This window comes from Diachasma alloeum, unplaced genomic scaffold (genome assembly GCF_001412515.2).
Source record: "Diachasma alloeum isolate Michigan unplaced genomic scaffold, Dall2.0 Dall_scaffold_00301, whole genome shotgun sequence".
In the NCBI taxonomy this organism is placed as follows: Eukaryota; Metazoa; Arthropoda; class Insecta; order Hymenoptera; family Braconidae; genus Diachasma; species Diachasma alloeum.
In genome coordinates this window covers 51,992-75,146 of record NW_021680440.1, presented here as the reverse complement: position 1 = coordinate 75,146, position 23,155 = coordinate 51,992, and the positions used below count along the sequence as shown (strand labels likewise).

Here is a 23,155-nt window from a genome sequence, read left to right as displayed (position 1 = left end):
TCGACAGCAACGAATTATGTGGCTCAAGAGGCGGATAACAAAGATTTTTCGCGAGCAAAATACGTATGGGAGTATCGAATAACGAAAGAGTAGTGCTAGAAATGATATTTCTTGTGTGTGCAGAGAATGAAACTTTTTTTGAACTGCTAAATCGATTTTTGCGACAAAAATTTTTCATTCCGGCGAAATTAAAAGTTAAATCATAAAAAAATCCTTTTTTGATAATTTTCAAAAAACTATTTTCTTGGCACATGTAAGACTCATTTGAGAACTTTGATGACATTTCAATTGATGATGGTACTACGACATGAAAAAACAGAAAAAGAGAATAGTGAAATAAGAATTTCAAACAGGAGAAGCCAGTCGGAAACAAATTACTAATTTATTAGCAACAATAACTATACTCATTTTTTTATAAAAAAATTGATAGTCCCCTTGTTTCAGTGACTTCTCCTCAACTTTATTCCCGTCCAATGGTTCCTCTTGTTGTCTTGCTAAAAATAATATTCGAGAATGGATTAGCATAATACATTTTAAAACCTCAAACCAGATGTCTGCGTCGAATGTTCCCGAGGTACCGAAGATTCCCCAAAGCCATTAACGCCCAAAGAATTTCACAGATTGTGATTTTTTGTAACTGAAAAAACTTCGCGAAATCCACGGAGATGAAAAAACTTGAAGGACTCGAGGAAGTTTCTCTCACGATCTCGAAATCAATTAAAAGAACAATGAAACCATTTTACACCGCAACTTATGAAATTACCCGTCAGCTTGAAGATTGAAAAAACAAGTGTGGAAATTTGAAAATTTTCAAGCTTCATAAATCCCTTCAATGGCTCCACCGCTGGCTGCTAATAAAAAAACTTTTTCCGTTTGATTTTTGTTTCAGGTGAGTCATGGAGTCCATTTTCAACTCAATGTATCCCCGGGCACGTGAGTAGCTAGCCTAATACTCACATTATCTCGAAATCAATTCGACGAGTAAAAAAATTCACCATTGGTTGACCATAAACTCAACGCTAGACAAGGAGAGGGATGAGAATGTTTGTTTCCATTTCTTTCCCACGTGTTTATAATTAACATCGTCCATTGAATCATTAAACGCTCCACGCGATGCGAAACATATTGTTCCCATTGAGTACGCACGAAGAGAAAAACGAACGAATTTTCAAAGTAGCACGGAAAAAAATACTTGAATTGAGCATAGTTTATGGCACTTGGCTCCGGGTAAAAAAAAAATTTTTCATCATGCTGTGACGAAAAGTGAACTTTTCGGCACGCTCCGCGGGGGCAGAAAATACAGAATCAACGTTCACTCGGCGGGAAAATGCGATTTTGGCGGAAGTCGACTTTCCCCCCGAAAAAAGTCTAAATATGGCACTTTGGCTGCGGGTGAAAAAAAATTTTTTTTATTTCTGCATTTCTGGGGCAAGTGAGGGTCTCAGTGGCATTAGGCGGGCCAGAAAAAACAGAATCAACGTTCCTGACCCTCGCCAAACCTAGGCTCGCACAGGCTTGTTTCCATCGTCAGCCTATATAATTCCCACCTGGGAAGATCTACCGGGAATTTCAGCCAAAAATTCTCAACAGTATCCAAAAATAAATAAAATGGAGAGGTAAAACACCCGTGACTTCACTCGCTCCCGATTTGTCCAAGCGAATTCCCTCATCATTTCAAAAAGTTTACTCTCTTCTTCGACTGAAACTAGAATGGAACGAGGCGAGATCGTCCTGGCAAAACTTGCAATCACAATCAGTGAACGTTAAATTTCCTGTACAGATGTAATCGTGTAATGGAAAAGCAATTTTGCATCAACGATGAAGAGACCAGCATCCAATCGAGTCGAGCTGAAATCTCGAGAGTAGTGTGTACAAAGTGCATTTTATGTGGCTGAGAGTGAGAGAGAGAGAGAGAGAAAGATGTATTGGCCGACTGCACAGGTGGAGGATTGATTGCATTTACCCGAGTTTTATGCCGTCCTGCTTTATTACCCGGTGTCTCCCTATATCATCGCAGAAAATCGACCTTTATACATTACTCCACACTACAGTACCGAGTGTAATGCGTTTATTTTCAAACGGCGTGCATTAAACATTTCGAGCGTCGGTATAATATTTTGAAGTGGCCTGATATTCCCTGATATTCCTTTCGAATGGAGGCAAAAAAAATTAGATTTCCAATTTTTTGTGTTCGGATAACTAACTGTAGTCTAATCACTCATCCCTTCGTTCAAGCAAATCGCGGAGATTAAGCAATCAATAAATGCATACAATGAATGATTTATATGAATAAAAGTTCCTTCACCCAGCATAACAATTTATTCTCAAAAAAAAAATCTTATCTAACAAATAAAAAATATTGCCTCGAGTATTTAAAGCCTATAATCAATACAAAATCTCTCATGCAGCCTTGCAACATAACAATGTTTTATGGCACCGCGTCATTCACGCTATTTCCAACGTACTTGTCTCGATGAATTTTTTCCCTTCAAACAAAAAAAACGAGAATCAATCAATCTGATTACTTTAATTGATCAATCTCAATGTCTTCGTTAACAACTCAATAAAAAAAAACATGGAGACGAGCATGTCCTTCAACTCTCAGTTGACGTAGGAAAACACTCGGGGATTAGCGAGATCAATCACTAGTCGATTTTTTCATTCGCTCGCTCATTCAAATAATCCAGCTATCATCAGAACCAGTCATGAGAGTCGTTAATTGAGAATATTTTATCGTCTTTAGCTTTAAAATTGCTGCACTGCGAGGAAACTGAACAAGTGTTTAAACACGTTTTGTTTCGACGCGAAAAAAACGCAAGTTTAAAATTTGCTAAAAAGAACTTTTTTTTTATCGTTATTTTACATCGCTTCGATCCGGTGAGGGTATGCTGCGATGATGATCAAGATTTTAAATGGTCAGATCTCACAATTCTCCCCGGCCGGGTTTTGAACTCGGAACCTTTCGCATGTGAGACAACGAATTTACCCACTGCGCCAACTCACCGGACAAAAAAAAAANAAAAAAAAAAAAAAAAAAAAAGTTCCATTCGGATTTGAGGGGCCCTGAACCCTGAACAATCGCTCAGCTTCCAGTACCAACTAAATATTGGGACACAATAGGTGGATCATCACACGAGACGGTGACTTTTGAGGATGAAAATATCTCCTATAGAAGGATGTTTAGCAATAAACATTGTGTCCCTAAAGGCAAGTGTATTCAAGGTTCCTCAAATCCGCATTTGTTAACTCTTAACGAATGAACATTTGGTGAGACCGCACAGACCCCAGCGTTCCCCCAAATCCCTTTGTCAATAACTAATCCTTTTTATCAGTGCAGATTTTCCAGTAATCTCACTACCCTAAAATCACCAGTCAAAACTAACCCAGCAATCTCGCCAGAATCGGCTTAACCCCGTCGCTAGCCATCATCAATAATTCATAATCAATCAACTTTCCCCGCAAATCATGTCGCCAGCCGGAAGCCCTCAAATGCCTCTGACTTGTTGGCAGCCCGCGATAGAGAGAATACCCGAGAGGAATTGTCTCTAAAGGGATCGTTTTCCCCATTCCATTCAGTGGTTATACCGCCGTCACGAAGGTTACTGAATTCAGTGCTATATCATACCAGCACCCTGGCATGACATGAGCTTGGCCGTGGGATTCTCCTCATTCCTCCCTCGCCCTCGCCCTCACCCTCTCCCCCGCTGGCTGAGCAGTTTTGGCCGAAGGTTAGACGCTACTGTGCGGGTTAACCCAGTGGATAGTCTTACCTCCGAATCCCCAGAGCGTACATCCATGATCGCACGCCACGGGACTATTCGTCAGCGACGAATCGTCGAATCGCGTGTTCCTGGGCATTAGCTCGAACCGCTAAAGCTCCGTGAGCTTTTATAGGTCATGTCTCACTCTCCCCCCGGCCCTCCTGGCTTGTTTACAATTTTTCGGATATTGGGAGGTTACGACGATGAATTTCGCAATTACACCCAGACAAATGGTTTTTTTTTGGTCAACTAAAAATTGTTATTTGACATTTTTTACCTACTTGAAGAATATTTTTATTACAAGTGAATAAACTTGTTGACTTGATTCGAGAAAACGGATTTGCTTATATTGAACAAACAATTTATTTATTGCAAATAAATGATTTTTTTATATCAAATAAATAATTCATTTAAGTCAAGTAAACAGTTTTCGTATTTTAATAAAAATAAATTGTAAATATTATATCAAGTTATTCAATTTTGTTTGCCTCAACTTGTGTTCATCTCGCTTAATTAATAAATTCATAGATTTGTTCTTGTGAGTGTAAAATACCAGCCGTGAATCGTTAGCTATTGACTAAAAAATTTCATCCAATCTAGCAAGCATTTCGTTGCAATTAAGGGAGAAATATTTGATTGATTTTCAGAATTTTTTGGTGCACGAAATAACTCATTTATTCAATGAAAATAAATCCTCAACTTCAATCCAGAAAATATTCGTGAAATTCTACAGAGTTGGAATTTTACGTTTATATCTAGATAAGTCTCGAGTTATGGCGCGTACAAGTAATTTCCGCAAAAGAATGCAGCAAGATCAATGAAATAAAACATTCTGAAATGCACAATAAAATTTAGACCTCGAAAACGTAAAGAATAAAATGATCCCAAAACATAGCTTCAGCTACTGAAGAACAATGTCAGCAAAATAAAATATCACAGTATTTGGATTTTCTCAAATCAATTTCATTTTCTCCGTAAACATCCTCCACTCGATCCGACCGAGTGTTTATTGAGAAAACACTGAGAGTTGATAGAGCAAATATTTTTCGATGTTAAATTCAATAATTCCCGTGGTTTGTTTGCAGCTTTAGTCTTCCCCCACGCGCAATCCTAATGTTATTAAATTCCTTGTAATGAGACTGTTCTCTCGGCTTCAATTTCTTCCTCACTGCAGCCATCAGGTTACGCTCAATTATCCCCCCCCTCCCCCCCCCCACTCGCGCCCCTTCCTGTTTCTTCCACGCGAATAAATCACAAACTTTTTTTTCTCGAAAGTTACAATTCTCGTTTGTAACACTTTGAAATTACACTTTCAAATAAAAATTACATAAAACTCGTATCAACAAGGAGTGAAAAAGAGTTGTTGGAACATTTCAGGGCATGTAAAGCAGTGGATAAATATGGAAAAATATAAAATGTATAATTCCCTTGATTTCAATAATTTAATATTCGATTTGCAGTTCAATCGCAAGAGATGTAAATCGGGGCGGAATTACCTCAAGTTGTTTATTTCCCTGCGCGAGAAAAATATTTTAATAAACAACCCCCATATGACCTCCATATGATCTCCATGAACCTTATTCTGACCCTTATGACCCTTAATTTTGTAGTCTTAATTTCGAGTACCAAATTTTCATCACCAGAAGTCGATTTGGATTTTTATAATGTAGAGGCCCTTATTTTACCTTAGTCTGACCCTCATTATAACTCTTATGACCCTTAATCTGACCGTTATGACCCTCATTTGGACCCTTGTGACCCTTACTTTGATCCTGTCGACCCTTATTCTAAGCCTCATGACCCTTATTTAGGCCCTTAATCATGTGACCCTTAATCTGCCCCTTATTACCCTCATTTGGACCCGTGTGACTCTTATCCCAAGCCTCATAAACCTTACTCTGACCCTCATGACCCTTATTTTAACCCTCGTGGCTCTCATTTTGACCCTTGTGACCCTCAATGTCAGAGTCTTACTGTCACTACCAAATTTTCATCACCAGAAATCGATTCAAATTTTTTTAATATAGAAAGATAAATGCAAATAAATGAAAATCGAGTTTGATTCACGATTACTTGACTTGTTCCAAGGGCCTAGTAATTTTGTAAATCACGGTACCACCTGCCGGTGTAATCGTTTAGGAATCACAGGGAAATCATGTGAAATCACGGGAAAATTTTGAAGCCAGAGAATATTCTAATTTATATGTTTACGTAGAAAATAAAAAAGAGATGTGTTTGATTTTTGGAAAATCATTGATTTTAAAAAATCCCAGACCCCTTGACTTGTTCGGTAAGTTTCCTCCAACTTCATTTTCCGCGAAGTGTAGAAACCGCCCAAAATAAAATGACTGCGAAAAAAAATTTGTTTTCACATGGAAAAGAAAAAAAAAATTCTCTTCACTCGAGGGCTGCAAGGGGAGAGTGTAAATGTCAAGGGCGACGCGAGTGGAACGTTAGGCCGGTCGAGATTGTGCGACAGATTTATCGCAATAAAAACATAGTCAACCGCAAAATAACATGTCGAATTGACAGGGAAACCAGCGGATGTCGGAGTACATCAATGAACAAATGTGCCCTCAAAAGCGTAATGGCTCCTTTGAAGATGTTTCGCTTTCGCCTACTCGTTAAAATCATTAATTATTCGCTGAATGCTTGAACCCACGCCAAGGTATATTCATGATTCCCTGGATCAGTCTGACGCTGGCCTCGGGTAGTTCAAAAATAAATGGGAAAAAAAGTAACGCATATTATACAAAGAAATATAAGTCTAACGGAGTGGCTTCAGCAGAATGCCGTGAATTTCATCTACGTTATTGCCGGCACAAGGAATTTTCGGTATTTTTAGATGACGAGAATCAATGGGAGGATATTGTTTCGGAGTGATGAAATACGTGACATATTTTCTTTATCAATATCCGGGAGATCTTGATCATTGGGGGTTTGAATAGCGAACGAAATTCATTCTTTTTGTTTCGTTCGACTGGAGAAATGACGCGCTCGAAGTGAATGCTATTTTTCAGCTGAAATTTTTCTATTCATTTTTGGGAGAATGTTTTCATTGCACGGAATGAATAATTTATTTATCTGAAATAATTTTTTTTGAGGCGAACGAAGAATTATTATTGAATTCCCCACACTGTTGGCGAGCGAAGCGAGCAAGGGGGAAGCCCCCCCCCCACTGTTGGTGAGCGGAGCGAGCAGGGGGAAGTCCCTAGCAAAGAGAAATAATTTACGATGCCTCAAGACTCACGTGTTTACTCGATAACACCTAAATGTTCCTTCACGCAAATTATTCAAAGCCTTCTCGCTATAAAATAATCACCCAGTTTGCGAGCCCGCCGCGATCTATTTAAAACCCAAAAAATTCCCGAGACGACAATTTTGGACAGTTCCAAAAAGCCCCAAGTTTATATTAAACCACATGATTCACGAAATTGCAACATTCGCCATACGCAAGTGCCTCACTGCCAACATTGCGCGCATGAATTTTCTAAAAAAGTGACATCCAAGTACCGAGGAATACCCAGGAGAGTCATCGGATATTCAGCGGCATTACAAAGTAACAAGTTCCCCCTCCAGAATATCCGAAAGCTGTATCACGAGACGAGTTTTCTCCGATGTTATTGTAATGATCATTCCCCGGGGAAATGTCGAAACCCCCCATTCGCCTGGCCATTATTCCTCGTTCAATCATTTTCACTGAATAAAAAATCGAACGAAATTTTTTTTAGAAATAGATACACAAGACACGTGAGAAAACCCAACGTTTCAAAATAATCCGAGTAGGACTATAAATACAATATGACATTCAGTTTCGTGTGGTGCGTCGTGCCGAGATGTTCGGAGTGCCTCTTCAATGAAATAAACAAATATAGAATACCGAAATTCCAAACAATTTTCATCATTAAAAGAAGCCAACAAAAACAGATAAAATAAATCTTGAAAACATGTGAGAACCGAAGTATTCCGGAGTTATCCTGAACATTCGTGTGATTTAAGCGTTGGAAAAATATTATTCAACAACTCCTGTATTTATTATTTTTATTCATGTGATAACGCGAGTTCAGAATGGAACGACTCAGTTTAGCCGAAGTAATGAAACGTAAGGATAGGAGACGTAGACGTGGATGGACAGTGGTTATTGGCCATGAAGTGCGGTAAGTTTTTTGAAAAATCCGCTGGACAAGCGTCAGTCGCTTGTTGAGATTAATTTATTAGCTATTCGGCTTGACAAATCGAGGGGAAAATTCATGTTGAAACGTCGGTAAAGAAGATTCACGGCCTACCCAGTGTTGGACAAGTGTCGCCATCCCGAACTTATCAAATCACGGAAGTCTGGGGTGACAGGGGTAATCTCGAGAATCTCCAGCGAGATTACTAGTTTACCGATGGGGATTTGAATCATTTATCATCGTTTTTATTGGCGTGAAGAACTGGAATGGAAAATCCAGTTGCGAAGCGGTGAAACGATTCAAGTCTAATTTTCGCGAAATATCTCGGAATCTGAGGGAGATGGTGAAATTTTCGTCATAAGCTTTTTTGTAGGGCGAACTGAGAGCTACAAATAAGTTTATGACAAAAATTTGGCTATCTGCCTTGGATTCCGAGTTATTCATTGAAAACTGGCTAATAGTCGAAATCGATTTAAACCGCTTTACCGCTGCGCCACTGAATTCTTTCTTTTATCTGGGGTGAATGGGGGCTCACGTGGGCCTCGGCTTCTGGTCTGAGGACACCTGATGAGACGGGGACAATGGAAATGCGGAGGAAAATGTCTGGAGGCGCTTGATCAACACCTGTTTGCCGGGTTAAAGTGTTGGCTCTGGGTTATCGCACACATTTATTACGGATTCGGGACGTTTGACGCTTGTTGGATGACACCTTGACTTGGTTCGGTGTTTGCACATATTTTTTTTTTAAGAAGTCGACTCTAGAAACACGTGCACGGAGAAAAAAGTTGGATAAGAATTATCTAGTTGATGGGAGTAATTTTTAATGTACGAAATTCAATCAAAAACAGACGGGCGAAAGTGGAATTTTGCGATAGCGCGTTTCCGATCTAAAAAAATATCATGGACAATATCTCGAATCGAAAATGAGAACTCGAACACGGCGGAAATCTCGAAGGAATGGAGAAAGTAAGGCGGTTTTCATGAGTGCAATCGCCTTGCCTCGAATTTTCATGAAGCCCGTCTCACAACAAAAGCGAATTGAATACCATTCTATGACACGTGAATAAACGAATCATAATTGTCCAAATCATTTAGGTCAGAGGAAAATAGAATAATTCAACTTTCTTAATATCGCGTTTGCTGAGGTTTTCTTCGAACAAAGTTGATTAGAATTAATAGCTAGAATTATGAGATTATCTAAAAACAATTATCGATTTTCAATAGAAGTTTTCATCGCTTCCCACGAATTTAACAGGAAAAAAAGCATAATGAAGGGGCATTAATAAAGAGTGGCGCTAATACTGAATGATTACCCGATATTGAGCGATTATTCGCGTTCGTGGAATTATCTTTGATGGCACAACTGCTAAGTTTTACAGTTTCGGCACTAATTTACTATTTGTCTCGCATTTTTTGCCTCTATACAGAGTGAAAAAGAACTAAAAATGCCGTCCGCTCCACGATTACCTGACTTGTTTGGTAATTCTGCTTCAATTTTTTCCTCCATATGGGACACGCGTGTTTTCCGGTCGATGCGGAACGTTTTTTTCGGGGTGATAATGAATAATGGGGAGGATTCGGGGTTTTGATGGGAATTTAAAGGCTTTGGGAGGAGAATTTACACCGCGATTATCACTTTGGGAATAGGTTTTGAATAATAGTGATGGCAGATTATCGGACAGCTGTTGATTTATGGTGTTGGCATTTGTTGTTTTAAAAGTGGAGAGATCGATTTGATCGTATTCGTACGAATTATGAGGGGAAACGTAACAGGGAAAATTACAATGTTCACACAGAAAAACCTAAACGTAATTCACGCTTAACGCCAATATTATGTCTGGCGGCTTTTTTTCCGTCATGAAAATCGGAATTTAGACGTCAAGAAGGCGTATTTCACGGTCAAAATAAAAATGTAAATTACGCCCTCAGCCGGCTTTTACGTTTCACGAGGCGTATTTAACGCTTAAGAAATTGTAAATTACGAACGTATTTTACGATTTACTTATGCGTGACTTATGCGATCTTTATGATATAACAATAGATTTAGTCTTTTCAAAAAAAAATTATTCTCTGTGCAAGCGAGAAATGTAATTTCCAGCACTACTTCTTCGTTATTCGATGCTCCCATACGTATTTTGCTCCCGAAAAATCTTTGTTTTATGCGAAACAAGGGGTAGTAATTTTTCGTTTCGATTGTCTAATATTTGTTGATAAATTTTCCTCTATATGAGAGATTTTCATCCTGAAAGGACACCGTCTGATGTGAATTATCCGCCTCAAATATTTCGTTGTTGTTGAAAGCAGAGCAATTATTGATGTTTGAGACTCTCAAATTCAAACCGAACAAAATCTAAGGGAAATAGCAAAATTTTTGTCATAACCTGTTTTGTAGCGCAAACTGAGAGCTACAAAAAAGGAAATTACAACAATTTCGCTATTTCCCTTAGATTCCGAGATATTTATTGAAAACTGGCCAATAGTCAAAATCGACTTATACCGACCACTTCGCTACTGAATTATATTTTTGGTAATTTTCAACTAACGATTTTGTTGGTCCAAACAAGACTCGTTTGAGAACTTGTTCGTGTTTCTCTCAGTGTAAAGTGTGGGATTAGCGTGCGGGGGAACCGGGTTCGATTCCCGAGCGGGAGTCTCGCAAGAGGCGACTGCACCTGGGCAGGTTTTTTCCTCAAGTAAGGTTTTCCCTTGGCCTTTGGCGAATGCGGTGCAGGGGGTTGGGGATGGGAAGGAAACACATCGTAAAAACCCTTTCGGGTTTGTAGCCCAACGATACGAGAGGAAAAATAAATTTTGTTTGCAGGAAAGCTTGAGGGAAATACCCGACTCATTTTGAAGCTAGAGGGGTATTTGCCGGATTATTCCCCCGATCAGGATCTTGGCTAATGGAGGGTGGCATTTAATGTCAACGTGGTACAATCTACACTTTCGCAGTTCAAAATTAAGAATTTTAAGGTTGTAATTAAACGGGGAAAATGAAAAAAAATGCTGGAAAACGTGGTATTTAATCTGACAAATTCGGCCCCAAATCTACTCATTTTGACATTTGTGTCTGTTTGAAAGTCTGTTCGATTTAAACCCGTTTAGGTTATACCACGTGACATCAATTACCGCCCTCCCATTGGCCGAGATTTTGATTGGGGAAATAATCAGTGAAATCTGATTATTCCCCCGTCTAAATCGCATTTAAAGTCACTCTCGTGAAAATTATTAGTCGACTGTCTCTGAAATTTCAATTTCTTTTCTAAAAATAGTGCCTGAAATAGTTTTTCTAATTTTGCGTCTGGCCCGCAGCAACTTTGAACCGTCCAGCCACTATCAACGATTCTCCGGAGACTCCGATGAGACGGTCGAATGACCCCGTTCCGCCCTCTCATTATGAATTTCTGATTCGATCCTTCCCCTTTAATAACCATTTCCCCTTATCCTTTCATCATCTCCACTTCGTGTAGGAGCTATTCTGATTCTGCTCGAATGCATTCACGATCAAAAACAGGAGGTCTAAATATTGTAGATGCAAATATATTCGCGCTAAACATTTCCATTTCTGAAATAAACAAGACAATTGCATTTTTTAAATAAATGAGTATAGTTATTGTCACTAATAAATTAGCAATTTGCACCCAACTTAAAATTGAGCAATTCCAAAACCTCCATTCGGACACAAAAAAGGAAAGTAAAAATAACCAGTGGGATTTTTTTTCATTGAATAAAACTATGAAATGAGAAAATTGAATGGAAGATACTAGACACGTATTTCTCGTTTTGTGAATTATGGAAAATCAGAATGTTAGAATCAATTGAAAAAATTTCTGCACGTCACTCATGATATTTTTGTTATTTATAAAAATGAATAAATATTTTTCATCAACTTGAACTTTGATTGAATTCAATTAATTGAATTCAATTCAACAAGGTCGTCTGAAATTCAATAATTTTCATCTTCACACGAATCTGAATGTAGAAATTGCATCGAACATTCCGCACATGCCTTGATCCTCAATACCAACCCCCGTGGATGAACATTTCAATTGTTTTTCCCTGAAATTTCCAGAGTAATTTTCTAAAAGTGCACGATAAGACTATTGAACTCGGCGGGAGGCGTGACTCCGCTTTGTTCTCACGACGACATCCAATCAAAACGCTAGAAAAAAAGATGAGGGAAAGCTTCTATTCCGCTTTTATCTCCACTCAGTCTCCAGTTAGCATATAAATTTGCAGAAGAGAAATGCTCTGAGTAGAAAAATTCTCACAAAAATACGGCGGACGGAGAGAAACGTTTAGGAAAAATTGTGTATCCTACCGTTTTATAAAACTGGATTATTAGTCGTTCTCTTCCATTTCCGTTTTATCCCACTCTCCCCTCATTTAATTCAAATGAACCATGTCTCTGGGTTCACATATCAAATTTCATTATTCATCGTTTAATTTCCATGAAAAATTGGGGAAAAATTACTAACGATAACCTCTTTATCAAAATATTCTCTGCCTCTAGAATATTATTTTCATAAAATAATGGAGAATTTAATTTCCAATCAAAATCCGGTTCGGTAGCCCTCCACTTTGCAAGCGTTCAGGTATTTTCTGCGGCCCTCATTCAAATCACGTTTAGAAGAGAGTGCAAAACGACCCGTTTTTAATTCCAAAGAGGAAAAAAAGACTCGCAATATTATACTCTAGAGCATTATTCCTATAAAATAATGTAAATTTAATTTCCGATCGAAACCCACTTATATCCGTGTATTTTCTCCGCCCCTCATTCCTCCGAGGACCTGTAAAATATAAATGCAGTAGGATAAAGAGTACTTTCAAGTCTGGGGAATGTCGAGCGCAAGTGATACCACATAGGGCCAGCCCCCACAGAAAAATATATAAAAAATATAAAAAATATGAAAAATATGAATATAAATATATGAAAAATATGAATATAATATGCGCCAATTTATCATATTCTTAGAACATATGGCCCGGTTGCACCAGCTCCGGGCAACGAAAACGTCAGATAAGAGAAAAATTAAATTTGGATGTTCGATGGATTATTTTACCCGGGAGAGTATCTCAAATTTATCCCAGGAACAAAAAATACAATTTAATCCCAAGGTTAAATCAGCGTTAATTCAAATGGGGCTGCAGGATAAATAAAAAATTATTCTTCGGGTCAAATATTTAAAAGTTATAATCGCTACGATATAATTGACTCCGAGGATCAATTTTACCCTGGGGTTTATTTGGATAACAGAGCTTGGTGCAACCGGGCCTATATAAAATTTTTATAAAAGATATATGAAAATATATAAATTTATATTTTATATATAAGTTTTATCTATAAATCAGGCGAATTCGATATGTGCAATATATAATTTTCAGAATATATATTTTTCCGGACGGGACACTTCAACTCAATTGAAAAAGAAAACATTTGATCATATTTAAAAAACCACCTATTCCACATCAATGAAAACAAATAAAAATCGAGTTAAACTTCCAATGAAACCTTCACCCCGAGCTATTAAAATAAACTCGATTCACATCAAGTTTACGAGAGAGTGCAGTAAAACGGGCCGCCTTTAATCGTCAATAACTCGCGAACGGCCGAGTGATAATTCTCGATTTTTCCTCATTTTTAAGTTAATTTTTCAACCCTCAAAATTAAGCGCCGACTCATCCAAATCGCACCATTCAATCAGGAGATAATTAAACCCGATCCGTTGTACCCCACTCTCCCCTATTCTTCCCCAAAATCTTCTCTCCCCCAGAATATCCCGAGTGGAAATTCAAATTAGGGTAGAATAAGAGACTGACCATTAAAAACTGATTTTGATCAATTTTGGATCAGAAATGTAACGCTTGTTTGGGTCCATGCCCGGTCAAAATTCTAGGATTCGATCTTCCTTAACAGTACCGGATCCGATACGGATCTACCCTAGTGGAAAAACCTAAGGCAGAGGCGTAACACGCCTGATCAGAATTTCGGATCGGACTTGATCAGTTTCTGATCAAGACCTGAACAGAATTTCCACTCGGGTAGTCGAGATTTGACTGATCAGAATAGGATCACAATTCACTCCGCCACAATGGATACAGATACTCCATTCAGAATCTCATCAGATCCTGATCCGAAAGTCTAATCAATAAATTCTGACGAGTATTGAACCTAAAACTAATGTAGTTCGAAGCTAACTGAGTGAAATTTCCACTCGGGATTATTCCCCCAAAATAATGGACAATTTAATTTCCGATCGAAACCCACCGACATTCGTGTATTTTCTCCGGCCCTAATTCCTCCGAGGACCGTAAAATATGAATGCAGTTGGCTAAAGAGTAGGCTCAAACCTGGGGAATGTCGAGCGGAAGTGATACCACGTAGGGTTTTCGGTGCGCAAGCACAAAATGCAGGAGGCAAAACGAGAGAGACAGATTTTATTGGGCATAGGCTGCGCCCTGTGACACGGCGTGACCGACAGAGAGAGTCTTTGTACACCGTTTCTAGCTTGCGTCGGCTCGGGCTCTCGGTCCTTGCTCAGTACAACGCAGTGCTTCAACAAGAGCGGACCACTGAACAATTAAAAAACTAACAAAACCTCCCAATAATCCCTCCACGAGTTTTTTACGCTCATCTATTCCATAACTTTATCACTCGATTTTTTATCACTCGTGATTAAGTCTTTTTACGTAATATTTACAGAATGTTAGTGTCAGTGTCTTAGAGGATCTACGATTGTAGTACCACAGGTATGAGCACCTCAACTATCAGAATTATTTCGGAATGTTTTTTGTTTGGTTAAGTGATAATAGAATAACCCACTGGAGCACTTGGAGGTGTGACGAATGATCATAACAAATATTTTGTTCGTCGAATTATTTAACATTTTGATGGGCACGACGTGGGGATGTGAATGCGGGTCACCAGTATTTTCGTATCTATAATTAACATTTTGAGGTACAAAAAACAGATCGATTTGTGCCTTCGGTGCCTCATCCAGACATTTAATTGAATGCAAATTGGGTGAGACTGGGAGAGCGGATGAATAAACAATGGGGTAAAATGGGGAAAAATTTACTCGGGAATTTTTATTTGGAATCAGGAGAGGGAAGTCTCCTCTGTGACGTAATTTTTGCAAACCAACAGTGAAGTGAGGGCTTAGTGGAGAGCACGAGAGAGACTGTTCAGGCATTTTTAGTGAATTTATCGCAGTTTTTTCCTCGTTACGGATTGTAGGGAGCTGGCAGGTAATCAACGCTCTGAAGTTGACCGATGACAAGACAAGTTGTAGTGACGTAGGTGATGTAGTTGCATATGACCCCAGCAGACCTCCAACTGATAATGGATAATGCGGTTTGACACAAATCGTGTCTCTAACGATGGCCATGTGTACGCTACATGCATTATCGGTATTCCTGGGAATACAAATATAATAGATTGGGGGGCGGGGAGGGGGGATCCTCAAAGAGGGGCTAGTTGTGATCAAAACCAGATCTTGGATGGGGGAGGCTTTTATATGAGATCGATAACCGAACTGGTGTAATGCGATACATAATGCCTTTGTAATTGGAAGGGGGATAGAGAATTTTGTTTCGTTAAAGGCGAATTAGGAGTGGGACGAGCCGTTTTGATTCTACTCTACTCTCAACTTGATTGGAATGGAGGTTTATTCTGCACGAAGAAAATTATTAACTTTCCGATAGGGGAGTTATTGTTTAATTATTGTTATTTAAGTGTTAATTATCATTTTTTTATTCATTGAAAAAATATATTTTTTGTTTTTTTATTATTTTTGAATGATATTAACTATCAGTGATTGAATTTCGATAATAATTCGATAGTAATTCGTTGATTTTGGAATTCTTGATAATGACATTACGGAAAATTTCAATGAGAAAAAATTCCAAGAGCGAAACACAGGAAGTTTCAGCCAAAAATGTTGAACTATATTATTTATATTGACAATTTTGACTAATAAACTAGGTGATGAGGCCATATATGCATTTGGAAACAATCCCACAATCGTTTGTCTCTTGATAATCAATCAATGTGTCGCCTAGAAGTTGCCTTCGCGATAATCCAGCATTTGGTGCTAAATTTGATCCATCATGAAATTTACGAACATTTATCGAAAATTTTGGAAATAATTGTCGAATGGAATTGAAAGAGCTTTTCTGAATTTTAATTAATTTGTTGTTGAAATTCAATAATTGGTTGGTAATCCATTTTTTCAGCAACTAGTTGGTGAAATTTACCTAATAATTTTCTCCGTGGAATAACTTGGGATGAAGCTTTTACGTGAAGCTGAAACCCCGTTTTTAGTTGGTTTCGTTGACATGGAATAAGTAGTTTTTTGAATATGAACAAATTTTTCTGGTGATGGGAAATTAAATTGTCTGGTATTTCATGGAAATAATATTCTAGAGGGAAATTTTGGTGAAGAGCGTATTGTGATTTTTTTTCCGCATTTGAATTAAATAAAGGAGAGTCGGGTAAAACGGGCCGGCTTTAAGCGTCGATATCTCCTGATTGAATGATGCGATTTGGATGAGTCAGGGCTCATTTTGAGGGCTGAAAAAATACCTTGGAAGTGAAGAAAAATCGAGAATTTTCACTCTGCCATTGGCGAGTTATTGACGATTAAAGACCGTCCATTTCATCCAAGTCTCCTCTATTAAAGTCATACGGAACAAAATGGGTTCACAGAAAAATAAAAATATATGAAAAGGAGTATCCGTGATCTTCCATAACAGAATGCTTGAAATTCCGCAACAACGAACTCCAATTATGAAGAATCTCTTTCATCCGGAATGATTCGTTTGCATACAAATATGGAATGTAACCTTTCTCTTAATTATCAAACCGTGGACGGATATTAATTCTCATTTAATGATTACACGGGGCAAATCCGCAGTTACGCAAATAGAATCGAAACCTTTTATTTCAATTAATGATAAAGTTTCTGTTTTCTCTGTCAGAATTATCAGTACAATCGTGAATTATCGGTCTTGAATAACAAGTTGTCTACATGTCAATCTCACTGGTGCGGTCTCATCGTTTGATTAAATGTTCTAATATTATTGTATCTTGAAATTCCGTGGAAATTCATGCATGAAAATTAAATTTTAGTGTTCAGTAAACAGAAACAAAACATAAAAGACAAATCATCAATTTATTCTCGTGTATTTTTAGATCAAAAATTCGTTCAAAAAAAATTTTTTGATGTTTTTTTATTCATTCATTTGCTTCATTTTTATGAAATTTCATTTTTGGAAATGATAAAAAATAAATCAAAACACACGATTCAGTCTGGAAACTCTAAAAATTAAAAAAATTAAAAAAATAAAAAATGATATATTAAAATTTAAAAAAATTTTAAATTAAAAACAAAATTAAATTAAAAATTAAAGTAAAAATTCTATAAAAATTAAATTTAAGTCTTCAATGAACAAAAACAAATCATAAAAAGCACATCATCAATTTATTCCTGTCAATTTTTATGTAAAAAATCGCGCGAAAAAAATCTCCTGTTTTGTTTCAGTAATTTGTTAATTCTCATGAAATTTCCCTTTTGAAAATAATGAAAAATAAATCAATACCCGTTCGCAGATCGCTAGAGCAATTTTGACACTAATTGTCTCTGCAGCAAGTGAAGTGCCAAGTCTTACGTGTCCGCTGGTCTTGCATGTAAGGCCTTTACAAACCAACACAGTTTATCCGTCCGAGTAGAGAGGATGGGCGGATCAATGTTATTCCTCAACCATTCCAAGATCACACCAAACGCATTTGTGAACGTCACCCGATGAAAAGTTTGTCAAACGACCTAGTTTGTTTGCTTCTTCACTCTTTTTTCCTGAATCGATCGAACTCGTTTAGGTCTATAACACATTTTCCAACTAGTTATTCATTTACTTGGTTATCGCGCACGCAAAATCAACTCGCTTCAGGGAAATATCGACAATGCTCTCGTTGGAAATTATTTCTCGGCCCGGGGACATCATCTCTCGGGGACAAATCGTAAATCGTTGAATTCCGTGAAGTGTTCACGTCGTAAACACGAACACTTGACGGTGAAGTTGTGAATTTCTTGGCTCAGGAAAGGTAAAAAGTTTGAGTGTGAATTTCTTCGTGCGTTTTTCCTGTGTCGGGAGACGATAAAACGACTGAAAATACTGACAACTTCAATTCATGGCATCACGAATGAGGGAATTACGTATTGAATGAATACGGAATTCAGGCAAAAGAAAAACTCTAGACGTGGAAATGACGTATTAAATATGACGATCACTTGATTTCAATCGCAATAGGTTCAAAGGAAATAATTAATAGAACTAATTATCATGAAATTTTAATAGGGCAAGTTGGGGTAAAATGGACACTTTTTACTTTTTTAAAAATGTTAATGACGGGTTGAAATATTGATGAAATTTAATAATTTTTTTTTACAATACAAACAATTCTTTCCCTTTGTGATTAGCTTAAACTGATCTCAATTCATAAATTCGTTTCTGAGTTATGAATAACTTTTATAAAGTCTAAAGTGTCCATTTTACCCCATCCTCCCCTACTTTTGTTTTAAATTTTTAATTCGCTGAAAATTCGAGGGAATGTAATGCTCAATTTTTTCGAGGAGTCTGAAAATTTCAGTATTCATTGGAAATTTAAATTTATAGGAAAGAATTAATGTCACACTGTTGAAGAGGAAAGTGCTGAAATTTTTTTTTTATTCTCTGCCGACACAATTTTTTTTTTATTCTCATAAATTCTTATAAATTTATTTACGTGAAATTAGTTTGTATTAGTTACCAAGCAGTTGATTTCTGAAATATACAATGAAATGACAATTTTCAGGTTCACGTGACTATGAAAATCATAGAAAATTGTGAGCATTCAAGCAACTATTATTTTCATTTAATTGAGAATGCAATTGCAGCGATTACTTAAATTCCAAAAAAATCCAACAGTGCGTGTCTTCATTTCGAAATAATAAATTACTTTTTCCGACATCTCGTCTAAAACCTGTTAAAATTCTCGAAACTTCACCTAACAAACCTTCAAATCCCCATAGATTTTGTTACTGCAAACCCAGTTAATTACTGAAATATTCAACGAAATTTCAATTTTCACGGAAACTCCAACTCCACTGACCATTCAGACGAATAATAAATTGCACGACTAATTCCATTTCAAACCCCGTCGAAATCCCCAACATTAAAAATTCAGACGGACTTCTTACTTAAATTTTTAACAAACACCGAAGTGTATATTGAAATTCTCTAGAAAATTTTTTTAAAAATTCTGCCACTGGAAGTTCACTTGAGCATCCCAAAAAAATTTCACTGAAAGTTAAGATAAAAAATTGAAATGTAAACAGTTTTTAAATTTGCTCTTTCATTTAAGAATTTCTCAGCATATATTTTCCCATCTCAAGGAATTATTTTCGAGATATTGGATCGCTCGCTCTCTCCGTGTATTTCCTTATTTTTTTAGTTCCCCGTCTTGGAAGACTCACTGGGTCAAAGTTCCAAGTGAGTATAATTATTTTTCATCTCTCCCCGGAGCTAATTAATTCATACTTCAGTCCTCGACAGGATAGCGGAACGAAAATGCTCTCGTGTGTTCAAATGCTGTCGCTCGTGGCCATTTCCCCCCCGGTCAGTTGTATTTTCCCCTGAAACTGAAATATGACAACGGGAGAAGAGAAATGGCAACAGGATAAAATAACGAAAACAAAATCAAATGAAAATACTCGAGAGAAAAGGGAATTGAATTCAACCCGACGGCGCTTCGATGGAGGAGAATGCGGAAATTTTTAATTCAACTGCGGGAAAGGATGATAAGGAGTGGATAGGAGGAAGAGAGTGGAATAACAAGGGAGTGGTTTTTATTAAGTAAGATGAGACGTGCATTGACCTGGACAATGTCGCAGGCACGGCGAAATGGTATTGACAGCGGGCTTGGGGAATACTTTAAGTTAATTTGCATTCCACTCTATTTTTATCCGCGATTTTAGACAATTGGATACAAGAAAACAAGTGGATAATTGCATTTTTTATAAACGAGTGTAGTAATTGTTGCTGATACATTAGCAATTTCCTACCGAATGGATTCTCTTTATGTAATTCTTACTTAACTATTATTTCCACGTCAACATCATTCGAAATGAAGTGCAATTCGTAATTTCATAATTTCATAAATTTCATAATCAAGACAAAAAAAGAATTTTTAAATGAAATAACTTGGGAGGCACCGTCTTGTGTGAATGATCCGCCTCTTGAGCCAAATATTTCGTTGTGTTGAAAGCAGGGCGATTTTTCATGTTTGAGACTCTCAAATTCCAACCAAACAATTATATTTTTGGTAATTTTCAACCAACGATTTTGTCGGCCGAAGCAAGACTTGCACTGAGAAAAAAAAAAATTTTAAATTAATATTTTAAATTGAAAAAATATTTTATAACTAATATAATCATCCTCTAGAGCAATATAATTGTTATAATTGAAACCTAATGAAGATTGCCTGAAAATGCATTGAATAGAGAAATAGGGTATTGAATACAGTAGCGAACTGGTAAAACGGTTTAAGTCGACTTATCTCCCAGTTGAGTTTTCGAGAAATATTTCCGAATCTAAGGGAGATAGCGAAATTTTCATAATTACATTTGTTGCAGGTCTCACTCGGCTCTACAAAAAAGGTTATAACAAAAATTTTCCTATCTCTCTTAGATTCCGAGATATTCATTGAAAACTGGCCAATAGTGAAAATTGACTTAAACCGCTTTTCCATTTCGCTACTGAATAAATAAATGCTTCTGTCAAGTAAATGAGTATTTGGGAAAAATATATTTTCTTCTCAGTGTGTTTGAGAACTCGTTCGTTCTTCTCTCAGTGTTATGTAGAATGAAGTGATGAATGGGAACTCTATTTGTACACCCGATTTCCTGTGAAATATTCCGTCAGAAATTGAGATGAGCTGGGAATACAACTGGAGGAGATCCCTTTGAAACTCCTGATCCAGCCGGAGATGTTACACATTTTTTTATCCCTCTGGCTACACCGGCATTGAGTTTCAACGCGCAAAGCGTTAGTAGCACTATTTGTGCCGCAACGGAAATGCCGCGGCAATCCGTCTTTGCCCCCTCGTAAACAAGGTTAATACCATTCAGGATATTCAGCTGCTACAGTTCTGCCGCTTTCTGGGCGACTCTTCTGTGTTTGTCTCCAATGACCATATTTAAAGGTGAAAACCGGTGGAGTAGTTACGTCTGTGGTGGTCAGCCTCGGCATTTTGATTGAAACGGCTCAAAAGGTTTCTGGGGTGCGTCATGCGGGAGGGAAATTTCGACGCTAAATCTGGTCAGTTGTCGCGGGGGGGGGTCCGTCAGCTTTAAGATGAGTTCGTTTATTTGCCGGGATTTTTCGCCCTCTTGGGTTGGAACAGAGAATTTTTTCTCTGCTGCCTCTTTTGACATCAAAGTCAACTCATTCTCGATTCAGCGTCATTTATTTTGCATTAATCTGCATTCAGTACGTGGTAAGAATACTGGAGGTTTTTTTATGTAAGGAAAACTCGGGAAAAATTATGGGGATACGCTGTTAGGAAATTTGACTGAATTTTCCGGGAAAAAGGCCTTGAATTCGATTTAAGGATGTCCTAGTTCTTTGGAGACTTCTTCTCCAGTGAAAGGTTTTTCTGATTTTCCAGTTTCCGGACATTTTACGATGATTTTATTATTTAAAATCGAGAGAAGTTTGAATCTCAATATTAAATCGTTGGAAAATATTTTTAAAATTTTTTAAAAAATTGGAAAATTTACTTTTGGGAAGATTAATTAAATAATTTGATAATTGTATTTTTTTTTTAATTACCAGGATCTTCTATAAATAATTTATAATCAGTCAGTTTTTTTTGCCGAACAAAGTTATCGAAATTATTGATTCCCATTCCATGAAATCGTTCAAAATCATTGGAAATCAATGGAAATCAATTCCATGAAATAATCATTCCTTGAAATAATCCACCCGCAATGAAATTCGTTGGCTTTCCCAGGACAGTCCTCCCCCGCAACCTCTCCATAAAAAGACCACCAACGACGGCTTCACCATCTTTAGTTCGATGTTCACGTCTTGAAAAGCTCAACTTAATTATGTAAATTGAACTCCGGAAAATTTTAACAAAGTTGAGAAAACTTGCCCATTAAATTACAACTTCCCCCAGAACAATCTCCTGAAAGAAAAAAAAAACTCGCTCCTATTATTATCTACTGACCTAAATGCCAATTGTCTTCACAAAATCCGAGGAAATCCTTTCTCATCGTCGCGAGCGATATAAACCGAGAGCTCCGTGCATCAATGGCCAATCCCCCTGGCCCCGCCCAGAGTCGCGTAAAACCCTTCCACACACGTTTTGTTTCACAATGCATTTAGATAAAACCTCCCTTATCTCATGAGTCGCAGGAACTTTGATATTCTTTACTCTCCTTTGATTTTCAGACTTTTGTGTAATTTATCCACCAGAGTATTCCCCAAATTTTACACTTCATTATCAATTTTCAAAATGGAAATGTATTATTTTCCTCCCCAATTTGACTCAAACGCCTCACCTCCCACCGCATTTAACTAAAACCTCCAAATTCCCCAAGTCTATTATTCCCTGGCACACGATTCCGGATCACTCGACACCCACTACTCGCCCAACACCGCCTGCAATGACACCAGTTAACTTGGCACTCCTGACAAACTAATAAAACCCAACTAAAAATCCCCCAATTGATCCCGCGAGTCTCAGCGCGCTTCACCAACCCATGGCACGAGGCCATTATCAACACACCAAACGACAAAGCTAAAGTTGGAACAACACTGGTGCCCATCGTGTTGCCGACTCTCCCACACCTAGATATTCTCGCACACGCCGCATTCCACGTTGTCTACCCACCAGCACATCACCCGTAAATCCCCGCGGAGGGAAAAAACACAGCGAAACATTAGCAATAAAAGAACTCCAAGTGCTCGTGGGTTGATTTTATTATCAGGTTCCCCTCAACTCCCCTAACCACCCCCCATTTACCATTAAATTACAGCTCAACAAGGTAAAAAGAAAGGCGAGACACAAGTGATAGCAAGATGACACGTTTGAAGTTCTGATGTTGTTCAAGCGGAGTTGAAATTAAATTTCCAACATTAACTTACAACCCCCTGCAGCTTCAGCCATGGCGGATGTGT

General features: G+C 37.6%; 1 protein-coding gene across 3 annotated transcripts in view; it reads left to right on the top strand.

Moving 5' to 3' along the window:
- The window catches only part of LOC107039549 (cAMP-specific 3',5'-cyclic phosphodiesterase), a 56,066-nt gene that overhangs the window by 5,920 nt on the left and 26,991 nt on the right, over positions 1 to 23,155 (top strand). Inside the window, exon 1 of one of the 3 annotated variants that reach the window (XM_015259214.1) lies at positions 7,599 to 7,918. The exons of the other annotated variants lie outside the window; for them this stretch is intronic. Coding sequence (XP_015114700.1) covers positions 7,830 to 7,918 — 89 coding nt within the window. The 5' untranslated portion in view covers positions 7,599 to 7,829. Of the gene's footprint in view, positions 1 to 7,598; positions 7,919 to 23,155 lie in introns of those variants that run through there. 3 annotated transcript variants of the gene reach the window in all.